Below are 15,389 nucleotides of genomic sequence, written 5' to 3' on the forward strand. Positions count from 1 at the left end.
CCGGGCCCCGCACCGGCCGGAGGGTGGCGGGCGGGACCCAAGCTGACTGCCGGCCCCGGGAGGCTCCCTGTCTGACCTGACAACCTCAGCCCGTCGCTGCCTTTCCTTACAAGTCAAATGGATCCACCTTGTGGGTCGTCCGGAGGCCAGTGTATGTAAAATGCACAGTTGGGAACCTGCAACAAATGGGAGTTTCCATAGTTTTTATCAAACTAAAAAGAAATAAAACGAACGGGTACAAATCCGCCGCCTGGTGTATCCATTATCCTGGCGGCCGGCCTGGGGCCCGTGTCCCTCTCGTTTTAGCGGAAACACGACATCTGTTGTGTTGCAGGGTGAGTGGGAATTCTGCACGTGGCTAAGAGATCTTTAGGTGAAGCTGACCTAGAGGTTTTCAGAAAGAAATTTTAAAGGAGTATCTAAGGGAGTGATTAAAACAATATATGAATTTTTTTTTTTTTAAATAGCTACTTTGGTGGAAAAGAGACTTTACTGGGCTAGAGTCAAATGTGTATTTTCATGGCTGATGTGCCATTGTTGAAGGGGCAAAATAATTCTCAAGGTATTAGGGAGGTTTTATAGGATAACAGTGGAAAGTTACAGCATTGGTTTACAGCAGGAGAGGGATGTATTAAGGATAAAGATTTAGATATTGTTAAAGCTGCAATTATCCAAAGGGGAAAATGCCTACTCCACTCATCATCCAGCCTGGAGCAACCTACCAAGCCCAGTTATCTGGGAGGCACTGGTGAGAAGCTAGGCTCGCAGGCTAAGGCTGCGGAAGTTGGTTTTTTTGATTTGTTTCTCTGTTCATGTCCCGACACTCCCCAGAGAGGGTTTTCCCCCTGGATAACCACAGGGTAAATGGTGTGTCACCAGCACGGCAGGAACACCACAAACATGTTCTCTCTCGTGCCTACTTGCAAGCTGGGAGGTTGGTTACTTGCGGGCTGGCAGCCTTCAGCAGCACCGTCCTGGAGGCGGGAGCCATTCTGTTCTAAGCTTCGTTCTCCAGCTGACCTGACCCGGCAAGAGCCACAGCCACCCCCCTCTACCCCCGGTTCCTGTCAACGAAGTGCAGCCTGGCCCCTTCTCTCGGGGGAGAAATAAATGTGGTGAGATGTGATTAGCTAATTCCCACCGTGTTTGTGAGCCCTTCCAAAGAAATCAACTCTGTAAAAAGAACATGTGATTACGTGGTTAAGGCTTCAAAGGTATGAAGTGGTTCCTCGGTGTTCTGTAGTCACAGGCTTTCAATGCAGCCACTTCTTGGGGAAAGCGTGGTCCCGGGGACAGCTTTGTGGGGTCGGGAGGCCGACCGAGGTAAAATCTCCCCTGGGCCCTAGCCGGTGTGGCTCAGTGGATAGAGTGTCGACCTGCCGACTGCAGGGTCCCAGGTTCCATTCCCGTCAAGGGCACGTGCCCGGGTTTTGGGCTCAATCCCCAGTAGGGGGCGTGTAGGAGGCAGCCGATCAATGATTGTCTCTCATCATAGATGTTTCTCTCTCTCCCTCTCCCTTTCTCTCTGAAATAAAAAAATTATATTTTAAAAATAATAATAAAAATAAAATCTCCCCTCGGATGCTGACCAGCCATGTGGCCTGGGCAAGTGACTTCTGCCTAAGCCGTAGTTGTTTTCTCTTGGAGACAGAGATGGGTATGCCTCCCTCACAGAGTGGCTATGAGGATTAAGTGTGAGAAGCAATGACAAGCACTCGGCTGGAACAGTGTGGCATGGAGAGGGGGTGCTTCCGCCCTTCCGCTTCCACTTAGGTGTGTGGGGCCTGGAGGAGAATTATTTGGGGTGTGGGGACAAGGCTGTGTGGTTGAGGGTGGCCGCCGGAGTCTATGCTGAAGTGTCCTTGAGCTGGGCTGGCTTTAAATTCTACTCTTTCATGTTCCAGAAACCTGCTAATCAACCCAAGTTTAAAACTTAATTCAATTCAATTGAGCAGATGCAGAGCAGGTGCCTTTCATCAAGCCATTACCCCAGTTGGGAGTATTATCATTTAAACTCAGAGTTTAGAGGAGCTCAAACTCCAGCATGGGAGCCCAAAAATTATCTCTTTCGCCCCGTATTCAGTGTCTAGTAGAACAGGACCATTCCATCTTTCGACTTACTGAAATATGTGACATAAGTCTTGTGTGTGTAAGAACAGAGCAATAGTAAGGCTTCCGTGGAGCTCTAACAAAGCCCAGTTATCTGTGCGCTTTGCCAATACCAAATGCAGGAGAGTACAAAGCTTTGTTCCAGGTAGTAACTCGGTAAATATTTGCTGGCTCGTTTGTTGTTGGTGCTGGTTAACAAAACCTTTCAGAGCCGAGTCCTATACATCTGGAACGTTATTAACATTAAATAACAGTCACTGGGTTTCACAGTTGAACTTGGAATAACGTGGAAAGCCCCCCAGCACTAGCCTAACCAACAGCTGCCTGCTTTCGAGCCCACATACCTGTGGCTGTGGTTTGTGCCTTGGTCGCAGTGTGTCCTAGGGCAGAAGTGGTGGGTGAAGGCCCTTCACTAACTCTTGTCCGTCTCTCCAGGACTCTGAAGAGCACTAATTTCCTGTTTGGCTTGCATTTTGCCCACTCCCAGGATTCAGATTGATGACAGATGGAGAGCTGCCCCAAGAGGGCCATTTGCAGAGCAAAGCCCTCAGCTCCAGTCTCTGCCATCTCAACAGCCACTGCCTGACAGCCAGGGCTTCTCCTGTACAAGCCGTGTTGGGGGTGCGGTGGCAGGGTGCGGGCTCCAGAGTCGGGCCATGAGGGTCCGATTCCTGGTTTGACTACTTCCTGACTGTGTGACCTCGGGCAAGTTACTTAACCTCTCTGTGCCTGAGTGTCAGAAGTAAAGGAGGCGATTCAGGCACACTGCATAGCAAATGCTCAGCTGAAGTTAACTCTTGGTATAATCCCATCTTGAATTGTTCTAGGACTACCTCACTCCTCTCCACCACCTGCCACTTCCCTGAGAATAGTGGGTGGGTGGGGCCTTGCAGACAGGGAGATGACAGCCTCACTACCTTTATGACCTTTAGGGCCCTGCAGGCTCTCCCTGTTCCAGGTCCCTCCAGCCTCACCTCTTCCTTCTCTCCCCCCTTGCTCACCTTCTGCAGCCACAGTGGCCTTTTATTGCTCAGACACTGTCTTTCCTGCCCCAGGAAAGGGCCTTTGCAGGTGCCGTTCCCTCAGCCTGAAAGTTCTTGGCGCAGCTGGCTCTTCCTCACTGTCCAGGCCTTGGTTTAAATGTGACCATGTGGCCCCCTCAGAGACAGCCCTGACTCCTGATTGCTGACTGTCCTTTCACAGGAAGTGCAGCTGCCAGGCGAGTGGGGCCATGCATGTCTCACTCACTCCATGACACCAGGATAGCAAATGTTGGATAAGCAAATGATGAACAAGCAAAGGAGGACCGAAGAGGTGCTGCCCCGAGTCTCGGTTTCAGGGTCCTGTGGTAGGGTCGAGCCTGGAAGCAGGCGGAGATGGGTTGGAACCCCTTACAACCGTGGCCTTCCCATCTCTGAGCCTCAGTCTCCCCATCTGTAGAACTGATCATGACACCTCCCTTGCCAGGCCATTTCACAAGCGGTGATGCCAGAGCACTTAGCACAACACCCAGGAACAGTGGCCTTGGATTCAGGATGCATTCCTTGAGCAGCCTGGCCTTGGGTCAGGCCCCGTCAAGATGCAAAGCCATCTGGCGGGGGCTCCTGGACACTGCTGTCAATTCCTGGCCCTGGTGAGATTGAGTTTCTCACGTTAGTGACGGGGGGCAGGCAGAGAAGGCAGTTGGGTCCCTAAGGCTGGAGCAAGGAGAGAGGCTGGCCAACCTCTGAGTGCATTTCCTCGGCATTTAGAAGGTAGTAGTAAGGATTAAGGGAGCTAAGGCTTCCAGCTCATAAGGCTTCCTCCACCTCCTCTTCCCTGGAGGAAAACTTCATGCTCTCTTGGCTTTGCCTGGTTCCCCCAGGCTGGGCGTGGAGGCGCCCACATGGGCCTTACATGGGCCTAACCTCAGGACAGCCCGGCTGCAGGGAGTCCACACCCTTGGGCCATTTAGCTCAATCCTCCAAGAGGAAGCTACCCAGGCTCCTCCTCTGCACCGCTGCCTCTGCCCCAGGAAGTCCCCCTGGCTTCCGGCCTGTTATCATTCAGCTGTTTCCCTGGCCAGTCCAGCAGGGCTGATGGCACCATGTCCCCAAGAGCCTCAGCACACGTTCCCAAGGAGACAGCACAAACTTGCAACATTCAGTTGTTTTAAGGGAGACTATTCACAGGAAGGAGGGTGGGAAGGACCTGAGGGTCAGGTGGCAGATGTGATGTTGGTGGAAGGAGCATAGTGCCAGGCCCAGCTGCTCTCTGCCTTTCACAGAGAAAACAGCGTGGACTTCACATTGGCAAACACTTCCACATGGGCTAACATGTGACCCGGCAACAAGCCAGCGCAGCCGGAATTCTTTTCCCCATTTTTACAGATTGAGGGTGGAGAGAGAGAGGTGTGTCTAGGACACCCGACTGGGTGGCCCACTAGTGATTCCAGCAGGAGCTCCCTGAGGTGGGGACGCTGCCTGGCCAGCTCAGAGTGGAGGCCTTGTTCAACCTGTGGGTGCGTTTCAGGCTACATGGCTCCTTGGAAGGCCTGAGTGACCCAAGCTGGCGGGAAGATGGGGGACCAGCCTCCGAGCACAGCCAAGGCCCTATAGGATGAGGTAAGGGAGGGGTGTGGAGAGCTGACAGCATGGTTTAGAGAAGCAGAGGAAGAAAGAGCGAGTGAGCAGGCTGGGACAGAATCCTGGAAGAGGATCCTGGGGAGATAGGGCAGGAGTGGAAACAGGAAGAGCTCAGAGACAGAGGGGAAGTTGAGTCGGGGCTTGGGGTACAGACCACCCTTTTGCCGGACATGGATTTCTCTGCCCACAGGAAAGTTGGTCAAACTGGTGGCCCAGAGTGTGGGGCGGCCAGGTGGCCATTGAAACCTGGAGCCAAGGGCGGCTGGAGCCCGGCCAGCTCTGCTGGACAGAAGCTGCTTCCCGAGGGACAAGAAAGGGGTGGGGTCTGTGTACAGGATGGGATGGGAGGCCCCCGGGAGAGAGAGAAGCCCCAAGGCCGCTCTCAGGGAGCGTCTTCGAACTAGAAAGCGAGAGGCTGTGGGGAGAGCAGTCTCGTGAGAGCACACCTGGCATTTCTCCCACGCCTCTGCCTTCCTCTGAAATTCCTTCACGCTGGACCCAAGCTCTGCTCTGCACGTGGCCTGCACGTGTGCGGAAGCAGTCAGTGGGCTGGAGGAAGCGAGGAGTTTGTACACAGGTCTCAGTCCCCCACGAGAAACCTGCCCTTATGCATCACGGCAAAGGGCAAGTGATCCTGAGGGCAGCTGTTTCCGGGCTCCTGCCACCTCGGCTGCCTTCCTCCGACTGAGGTCCCAGCCGAGTGGGGGACCCAGGGGAAGGGGCGCTTCATCAACAACTTAGAGCACAAGCTCCCTGACAGCTAGAAACTCCCGCGCCGTGCGGTGTGTGCACTCTCTTTTTACCCAGGTACATGGCCCTTCAGGTAGATTTATTTTTATAAAAGATTTGGAGAGTCTGGGAGCTTTGGAAGTGGTGATTCCAGGTTGGGGCAATAGTGTGAGTGAGGACTTTGTGGGTGCACTGACCCCTCATTTTATCTACCCCTTGGCATCTGTCAGTCCCACGGGGCCTCATGCTTCTGACCCTCAGTGAGATAGCACATGGAGAAGTGACAGGAGGTGGCCTGAGACACTGGTCCACACGCCTTGACCCACCCAGCTTACGCAGACAACTGATCCTCAGCCAGGGCTTGCCAACGCTTGGCAAAGCTCTGGCCCAGACCTTTGGCAAGTCCTCGCAGCGCTGGGCCCCGACTTTGCTCATCCATAGTGAGTGATGGGGATTTTCCGGCTGTCACAGGGCTCTGCGGACCAGCTGGGAACCAGCGACCAGCAGCTGCTGCCACCCTTCAAGGGCCTTGCTATCCTCATCGGAGGAGGAGCAGCACCCTGAGTTGCCCCCGGAACCCTTCCCTGCCCTGCTGGGAGCTGTCCCTGCAAGCCGCTCCCTGTGCATGCACTGAGCCATCCTGGACCCCCACCTTCCCTGGGTGCCTGGACCCAGAAGCTAGAGCCCCACCTCTAGCTTCTGGAAGGCCTTCAGCTTCACCTACCCACACGGCCGTTCAGAGGTGGCTAGAAAAAGTCAGCTGTGACTCCTCCGCCATGAGTTGAGGGTGTCCTGAGGAGACACACTTCTCCCGGTGAGCAGCAGGGGTCCTGAGTGCGAGGAGGGCACAGGGACTCCTGTGATGCCCGCCCCCGAGGGTGGCCCAGACCGCCCCAGCAGAAACCACAGGTGTGGTCTGAGGAGCCGGGGCCTAGAGCTCTGTGAGAGCCCACAGGGACCCGGCCCTGAGCTCTGGGAACCACCTTTCTTTCCTCAGGCAGTTCTTCTCCGAGCAGAGCCTGCCGCCCCCCTTTCCCTGAGCCCGCTCCCCGAGGGGTGAGAGGGGGCCTGGGCTTCGCTGTCTTTCCTTAGGCTCCAGAGTTTGGGAGTGGGCTGGGAGTCCTGGGGATGAAGTCCCGTGGGGACATCCAGGCTACCTGGTGATGAGATACATCAGTTGCCAGCACAGCAGGATGAGGAAGAGGCCTGAACAAGGTCGCCTGGGGGGACCCCGGGGCTCCTAAGTCAGACTCAGGTAGCAGAAGACAGCTGGGCTCCTTTAAAGGCGCCTGGGCAGTTTGAGCAGTGGGGACCTGGTGTGAGCCCCTCACAGCTTAGAACAGCAGAGAGTGGAGAAACATTTATCAGGGGATTCGCCTGAGCAGGTGGCCCCCAAAGCTAGCCGTGGCCTTGGGTTTCTCAGGCAGGACTTGGGGGACACCTGGTGCTGGCTGCGGGCTCTGCCCCTCCGTCCACGCCCTCCTCTGCCGGCTCCCTCGTCCCGTGTTTGCCTGTGGTATCCTAGGAACGCGGGCTCCGAGCCTGTGGTCCTGTTACATAACAGCTTCCCTCCCATCCATGGGCTCAGCCCTCCAGCGAGCAGGAGCTGAAGCAGGCGCGTGGAAGAAGCCTGCCCTCCAGGCAGGAGGCTGCCCAAGTCCACAGTCTCTGCCACCCCGACATGCAGAGGGAGGGAACTGCATAGGCAATTGCATCCAGTGCATTCTCTCAGCAGGGCCCTCTGGTCCTGTTCTTGGCCCATGTGAGCCCACACCTGTCAGTGGCCACACACTGGTGGCTTCCGCCAGCTAACAGGCGGAGGGGCAGTCCCCGAGTTGCAGCGGCCCTCCCACTATGTCTCTCTCTGCACCCCAGCCCTTCCTCCTGCTCAGGAAGGGACCGAGGATCAATAGACCCCTGCCGGGGACTCTCGTTAGGTTGGAGATGCCTGTCCTGCCACTGTGTCTGTGGCTGCCCCCCACCCCTTGGGCACCTGGGCGGCCAGCTAATGCCGGCCACCTCCGTTCCTACCTGCCCTCTTCTCTGGCCAAGGCAGAGAGTGCTCCAGCAGGGACTTGAGGACCTCAGGCATGTCCATGGCAGGGGCCACCCCGATCCGGTCGCAGCTCGACATGGCCCGGCAGGAGGAGCTTGCTCTGGGAGTTTAGAAGCAGCTGGAGAGGCAGAAGCTGGCCTGGGAGCCACAGGCTCTGGAGGGGGGCGGGGCGGGAGCCGGAGGCAGCCAATGGGCAGCATGGGCCCTGGCCCGCCCATCCACCCCCCAGATTGGCCATCTGCCAGCCCTGGCTGCAGCCAGGCCTTCCCTTCCCGCTGCCTGGCAAGGCAGCCTGGCCTTGTGCCAGCTGCAACACGTGGAGCCACTGCGCCAATCCTCTGACAGGGAGGCCGTGCTGTTATCTAACTTTGCTAAGGGAAGTTCTCCCCCAGGCTGGGAGCCATGGCCAGGGCCTGCCAGGTGAGAACCGGAAGCCAGCTCCATGCCCACAGCGAGGTGCACCGCACATTCAGGCACACTGGACAGAGGAGCCCTGGTGCAGCGGATAGCAGGGCCTGCCATGGAAACCAGCTCAGCTGGGACGTGAGACTCGGCACTGCAGGCAGCTCATCACAAAGGATAAACTCTGTGTTGGCGCTTACGGGCACGTGAAGGCACATCATGCAGTCACCTGCGCGCTTGCGAGCCTCCCGGGGTTGTTTGTGGGTTTTGAAGCTGACCCACGTGTGCCCTGCTAGGTGCACGGGTGTGCATGTGGCATTGGGGCTTTCTGCCATCTGCAGAGCCTGAAGTCTGTTCTCCTAAGCGAAGTGACAAACCTGCAGCCTGGGGTCCTTTTGGTCTTCCAGAGAGGGAGGAAGAGGCAGGTGCCAGCTGGGAGGGGGCAGCTCTGCCAGACCTGGCTCAGGCTTGTCCTGGATGATGTCCTGCTTCCCAGCCCATCCTAGGAACCTGGGTGACGATGGCTCTTTGCTATAGTCCTCTCCCTGGCCCTCTCACCAGGGTACTGGCCTGTGTGGTCCCCAGGCCACTTGAATGTGTGGCTGAAGCCAAGGTTCTGTATGTCACCTTCCACGGAAGACCCACAGCAGAGTAGGGGTTGTCAGCTGTCAATCATGCCACACACTGATGTGGGATCTTGAACAAGCTGTGCAGATAGTCTGGGTCTCCGGGCCAAAACTACTGGACATTGTGACCAAAACTACTGGACATTGTGACCAAAACTACTGGACATTGTGACCTTCGGCTGGGGCTCTGTCTCTGACACTCCAGTCGGATGCAATAAGCAGTCGCTTCCTTTACTGTAGCTGAGCTCTATGCAGTCCTCCACTGCTCTCCAACATCCCATTTTGCACAGAATCAAACATACTCCAGGAACCTTTCCTGGCCTCTTCCAAACAGCCCTCATCTTACCTTCTAATTACCCTCCCTTCCTTCCTAAGAGCCCTCCCCAAACCATGTTCTTTTCCCAAATGAATGAAAATAAACGTCAATTTTTAAATTTAATAAAACAATATATGGCTCAAAGCTCAAAACTTTTGATCAAGGTATCCTTTAAACATGTCATATCTACCCTGTCCCTCCTCCCCACTCCCCTTCCTCACAACACATTTAATTTTGTGTTTAGCCTTCTAGTGCCCTTTGCCTCTGTGAGCCCAGGGCAAGGACGTGAGGATGCAAGGACATGGTAGCCTGGTGTGCAGGCTGCCTGGACTTGCAGGCTGGGGCTGACTGAGGCTGAGCTGGTACAGTAACCATTCCTTGGCCCAAGAACCCTGTCACGTGCAAGGTAGGCTTGCCACAAAGGTGGAGTGGGTAGGTGCCCACAGAGCGTGATTTCAGAGGCAATAGGACGTATCCTACATGTCTCAAAACACCCACCGGCTGCATGACATTTCATTCTCGGAGATCTGTTCCTGCGAGCTCTCTGCAGACCCCTTCTATGTAGGAATGAGTGCTTACTGCATACCTGGCCCAGCCTCGCTCTTGCGAGGATTTAAAGTCAAATAACAAACACAGCCAGGCAAGTCCCTACCCTTAAGGAATTTTCATGCCACTGAGTCAGTCCACCTGGCACCCCCACTCTGCACCCAGGGTGTCCAGCCAGCAGTATCACCTATGGTCACGCACGGGCCACATCAGCAGGTTGCTGAATCAAGATGCTAGGGATGCCATAGCCTTTTGGTTCAGTGGATAGAGCATCGGCTCACGGACTGAAGGGTCCTGTGTTCAATTCCCAGTCAAGGGTACATACATACCTTGGTTGCAGGTTTGATCCCCAGGCCCAGTTGGGTGTGTGCAGGAGGCAACCAATCGATGTGTCTGTCTCACATCAATGTTTCTCTGTCTCTCCCCCTCCCTTCCACTCTCTAAAAATCAATGGAAAAATATCCTCGGGTAAAGATTAATAACAACAACAAAAAAGATGCTAGAGAGGGCAGAGGTATGGAGAGGGGGGGCCATATACTAGTACAAGCCTGGGGACATTCAGAGGAGCCACATGGCAGGTGTGTTGGGATTGTCTGAACTTTAAAAAAAAATATATATTCTTATTGATTTCAGAGAGGAAGGGAGAGGGAGAGATAGAAACATCAATGATGAGAGAGAATCATTGATCGGCTGCCTCCTGGGGATGGAGCCTGCAACCTGAGCATGTGCCCTTGACTGGAATCAAACCCGGGACCCTCAGCCTGCAGGTTGACGCTCTATCCACTGAGCCAAACCGGCCAGGGCTGTCTGCACTTCTTGGGTTTCCTGGCTCAGAGGTCTTGCTGGGATGGCTCACCTCGTCATGGTATATGTGGATGCAGTTTCTGGCAGAGCTCTCATCTGCACCCCCAAGTCCCTGACAGTCATCTCTCCTCGAAGGCAGTTTCCTCAAAGGCAGGGAGGAGGAGGAGCCTGCACTGGTAGCAGTAGTGGTCACCACAGTCCCTCGTCACAGGACTGAAGACCAGAAACGAGCCTGCATTCAATAACTGGGGGCTGCTCAAGCCAGCTCTGGCACCTTGAAGTGCCAGCCACTGACCATAAATATCTAGGTTACATTGAGGCATGGAGATGCAAATGTGAAATACAATTGAGAGAAAAAAAGAAAGATGCAGAACAGTAAGTGCACACTGATTACAATGATACAATTTTTTAAAGCCTCAATTCTAGTGTCACCTCCTCCAGGAAGCCCTCCCATTTCCCTCAGCCTGGATGAGGTACCTTCCCCAGCACTTGGAGTATCTGTCCCACAACTGAGCCTGTCACATCATCCTACATTCATCCATGCAGGTCTGTCTCCCTAGCAGATGGTGGATTCAGGAAAGCCATGATTCTTCAGTAACCTGCATCCCCAGGATCTGAGATGGGGTGGGTGCTCAGTTCATGCTTACAAACCCGAGCTAAACAAGGACCAGAGGAGAATTTAGGGGAATTTGTGAGAATTTAAGAGCTTAGTCCACTTCCTTATTTTACTCTCTTTGATTTCCTGAGTTCAAGGGAGGTGGTGATGTAGGCCAGGATGGGGCTGCACTTTTCTTCTGGGAGCAGTACCTGGTCACGCCACTTGGGTTTGTCTGTGCGTGGCCAGGGATGCTGAGAACCCCAGATGTCGGAGCGGAAGGGACCTCTGCTGATCGGCCAGTTCCCAGTGGTTCTTGGTCTTTTTGCCACCTCCGTCCTGAAGGTCCTGGAACCTGTGCTGACCGTGCAGGGTTGTTGTGAACAGACCAGCTGCATCCACAGAGCCTGGTGCACGGAAGGTCCTCAGTCAAACTGGCTGCTGCTCTTCCTCTGGTCATTTTTCAAGCATCTTAGCCCCTACTGTATACCAGGCCCAAATGGCTCCCTATTCTCGGAGAAGTTCTAGGTCTTGGACCTCTGCTCCTGGAGCCTCTGTACTGTCGTTTATTTATTTTTAAAAAATATTTTTATTGATTTCAGAGAGGAAGGGAGGGAGAGATAGAAACATCAATGATGAGAGAGAATCACTGATCGGCTGCCTCCTGCACACCCCCTACTGGGGATCAAATCCGCAACCCGGGCATGTGTCCTTGACCAGACTCAAACCTAGGACCGTTCAGTCCGCAGACCAATGCTCACTCCACTGGGCCAAACCAGCTAGGGTTGTACTGTTGTTTCAAGCTGTCTGGTGAGCTTGCGCATGAGCATGTGCAGCCCCGCCCACCAGGTGCCCCCTCCATCACCTGCAACCACACCTAATCCGAGATGTGAAAAAGCACCTCCAGCAGATACAGATGTTCCTCACTGAGAATTCCTGGTCTAACACACACTCTCCTTTTAGAGATGAGGAAGCCCATGTGACTGGGCCCAGAGGAGTCTGGGTTGTGGTCAGGATCATATTCCAAAGCATGACATGACCGCTCACCTTTCTGGAAAAGCCACACCCTGAGAGGGCACAGAGCTAGACCTCTGGACCCCAGGACTGTGCACATGGTGAACGCAGGGAGGCGTGGGTGCTGCTGGACAGCCCGCAGGGAGCGCCACCGCAGGCAGGCTGCAGAAGAGCCAGCAGAGAGTGGCGACTGGGGCCACTTAGGCAGAGCACAGCTTGTCCCCGTCGGCCCAGGCTGCCCGAGCCAGGGTCAGCTGAGTTGCCCTGTTTACACAGGGACAGACCTGCCCTGCACCCCTTGGAATGTCTGGCTGAGGCCTGCCCGGCACCAGCCAGCTCTGCCCAAGGCACAAGTGCCAGGCAGGGAGGAACAGGAGCGACACCTGGGGGACAGAGGTCAAAATGCACACGTTTATTTTCTAGAACAAAGGCTGAAAGGAGCGAGTTTCTTTCATTTTATTTTAAGAAGGACAAAAATCGTTATTAAAACATCTACATTATTATCAAGATACTAGACCTTATGAATATTTAATATTAAAGTGTGGTATTCTTAAAATTTTAATACACATTTTAAAAGGACCATTGGATTGATTCCTGCCCAGCTGAGAAATGCAGCACCCCTGGCTGTCCGGCCCCAAAGGGACACTCCCGTCAAGGGCGCCTGCCCCGTCGCCACGCTGCATGGCCTCTTGTCCCTGCCCGATGGCGGTGGGCACAGGCCCTGGTTCCCCTCTCCGAGCCTCCCAGTCAGGATCACAGCTGAAATAATCGCCCTTATCCTTCCGAGCGCACTCCTGCTTCCCTCCCCACCCCTTCCTGCCTCCTGCGAGGGATCCAGATCGGCCAGGCCAGGCCAGGAAGGCCCGGGTCCGGAGGCCCTGGGACGAAAACAGGTCGAAGAAAAATCTGGACTCTAAGCCTTTTCCCTTGGGGGAGAGAGAAACACCAATCCTCTGCTGTTCCTGCGCACTCCTGCTCTCTCCCAGGAGGGGGCGCTGAAGCTGTCAGCAGAGCTGGGCCCCAGCAAAGCCACCTCTGCCCCTGCTGCCCAGTCAACTCTGGACCTGGCCCTAGTCCCTGAATTCCCCGGAAATGGCCTGAGGACCTTGAACACCTCTCCACATTACACCAGGGTGGCTGCATTTTCTGGCCAAATTCTTTATCTTTAGCCCTCAATAGAAGTGATTCGTTGGATACCACACACGTATATAATATTATATAGAGCGATATATTTAATACCTGTGTATATATGCATCACGGGGGCGACATATATACACACTAAAAACAAGGCTGGTGACAACAGACGGCAACACCACGGACCAGGGAAAACAAGTGTCATGGACATTCATGGCCACGGCCCCCACACTGGGTGTGGTCTCTCCTGCCCTCCAGCCACGCCACCAGCACCCACTCTGCAGTGCTGGCCTGCGGGGGGAGGGGCAGGGGGAGGGAGGGATGCATGCCTCAATTATTGGGGAAAGGGTGGGCAGTGGTGGCAAGAGAAACAGGCCTCTCTGCAGCCCGGATGCCCGTCATCGTATCATCACACGCTGTCAATCCTTGCTTGAGGAGAAGTAAGGGGTGCGCTATACTCTCCGTCTCACCCCCGACCCCAGCCTTGGTCCCTGGTTCCTTCTGGGGGAGCCCCACGTCTGTGCCAATGGTGTGGGGCATTCTGGAATGTCTAGGGAACCAGGGGAGACGGGGCCTGCACACAGGGGGTGGGATGGAGACCAGAGGGTGCACACAGACATTAGGGCTACACGAGGGCAGGAGAGGGGCTTGGTGGGTGGGAGCAGGGGCTGGGGGGTCAGCTGGGGTCCTAGGCAGCTGGCAGAGCCAGGGAGCAGGGAGGGGTCAGGACAGACAGTCATAATTGTACTTCTGGGTCTAAGGGAGAAGGGGGAGAGGACCATGCTGGGTCCCCCAAAAAGAGGGGCTGTGTCTGGTCCCAGAATGGCCCATGATGCCCCAGGGGCATGTCTCCCTTCTCTCAGCATCCCCTCACCTCAGTACCTCATTCCCTGCCCCTCCCACCTGTCCCTGAGTGGTGTGGGAAGAGACCTTTGCTGGACGCTCCCCACAGCCATCCTCAGGAGAGGACTTCCCCTCCTCCGTGCTGACAAGACCAAACCCCTGAGCTTCCTTCCCCAGCACCTGGGTGGCGCTGCCTGGGACCCCAGCTGCACACTGATCCAGAGGCAGTCACATACCTAATGACGGGCCCTGAGTCTCCTGACCAGTTTGCACCCCAGGTCTACCTCATGCCGTGGGATGGAGACCCTGTGTAGATCACTCCTTCCCTTTAGGCTTCAGTTTTCCTATCTGTAGAATGGGGGCTTTGGGCTGGGTCATGACCAAAGGCTCTGAGGATCTACAATCTACATTCAATGGCTCAAGAATGAGAGGGGCTGGGCTGACGGCCTCACTAAAGGGCCAGACCCCAGTCCCTCCCACTCTTCCAACCGGAGGGAAAATTGAGGCCCCAGAGGGGTAAGTGACCAATACCGTGTCCCAGCTCCATTCTGGGGCTGCATCTTAAAGCTAATTGGGGCCTCCTACCCTCTGTTGTGTCCTGATCTGTCTCCAGGGAGGTGGGGGTGGAATGAAGGTGGGTAGAGAGGACCCTCCTGCTGCAGATTCAAGTGGGGACCCCAGGCTCCCCAGCCCTGAGCTTCAGGCCCCCCTCAGGAGCAGACAGAAGTTAAAGCTGTAGCTGAAGCTGGAGGGGTCCAACCAGGGGCGCTGGGGCTGGGGGCAGGGGGCTGCCCAGGGCTCCAGCAGGATGAGGACCCTGGGACCCCTGGAGGCCGCAGCACGTGCACCTGGCTTGCACACTGGGTAGTGGGTGCGGATGGGATGGGGAGGGCTTCCAGGGCCAGGGGCTGCCTGAGGAGGGCGCCCCCCCCCCCCCCCCCCCCAGGCTGCCCCGGCCCTTCCGCCAGGCCCTCTGTTCCCATCCACACCCCTGACCCTAGGACTTCACCCACAAGCCAGACCTGCCTACTCCCCGGGGACCGTGGCCGCAGCAGGGGCTTCGGGGGCGGCACCAGCAGTGCTGTCCTCTTGCAGCAGGAAGTTGTATTTGCCAAAGTCGTCGTCCCGCGGACACAGCAGCATGTCCTTGCGGGCCTTGGCCAGCTTCTGCTTCAGCACCTCGCGCCGGTCCAGCCACTCGTTGAGCTCCTCCTGCCCGTGGGCGCAGCGGCACTTGTCCCCGTCCGGGCAGGCCTTGCCCTTCTGGAGCCTGTTGGCAGCAGGAGGCTCACTGCCCACGCCCTGTGCCCTGTCCACCGCAGGCTGCCGGACCTGGGCCAGCCGCTTAGCCTCCCCCAAGACAGGCTCCACCCCGGGGAGCTTCGGTGCTGCTGCAAGCTGGCACGGCCCAGCCTTTTCAGGGACCCAGGGCTGCGAAGTAGGGTCTGGCCAGGCCCACCCTCCTCACCCCTCCAACCCTGCCCTGCCTGGCACCAGACTCCTCATGTCCAGGAGCAGCTGTTTCTGGACACACCATCCCCTGAGTGCCATCTCCGGACCCAGAAAAGCCAGAGCCAGCCAGGGCCTCCGT

General features: G+C 56.0%; 2 protein-coding genes across 3 annotated transcripts in view; both read right to left on the minus strand.

Annotated features, from left to right (window-relative positions):
• Positions 1–7,650, minus strand: part of TEF (thyrotrophic embryonic factor) — a 29,091-nt gene extending 21,441 nt beyond the window's left edge. Inside the window, exon 1 of one of the 2 annotated variants that reach the window (XM_014543836.1) lies at positions 7,494–7,650. In XM_014543836.1, the coding sequence (XP_014399322.1) occupies positions 7,494–7,596 (103 nt within the window). In that variant the 5' untranslated portion in view covers positions 7,597–7,650. The remainder of the gene's footprint in view (positions 1–7,493) is intronic. The other variant, XM_005871367.2, reaches the window with a different exon arrangement.
• Positions 7,651–12,253: 4,603 nt separating this feature from the next.
• The window catches only part of ZC3H7B (zinc finger CCCH-type containing 7B), a 26,026-nt gene continuing 22,890 nt past the window's right edge, over positions 12,254–15,389 (minus strand). The window contains exon 20 of the mRNA XM_014543823.1: positions 12,254–15,068. Within this exon, the coding sequence (XP_014399309.1) occupies positions 14,825–15,068 (244 nt within the window). The 3' untranslated portion in view covers positions 12,254–14,824. The remainder of the gene's footprint in view (positions 15,069–15,389) is intronic.

The sequence above is a fragment of the Myotis brandtii genome, unplaced genomic scaffold (genome assembly GCF_000412655.1).
Source record: "Myotis brandtii unplaced genomic scaffold, ASM41265v1 scaffold339, whole genome shotgun sequence".
Classification (NCBI taxonomy): domain Eukaryota; kingdom Metazoa; phylum Chordata; class Mammalia; order Chiroptera; family Vespertilionidae; genus Myotis; species Myotis brandtii.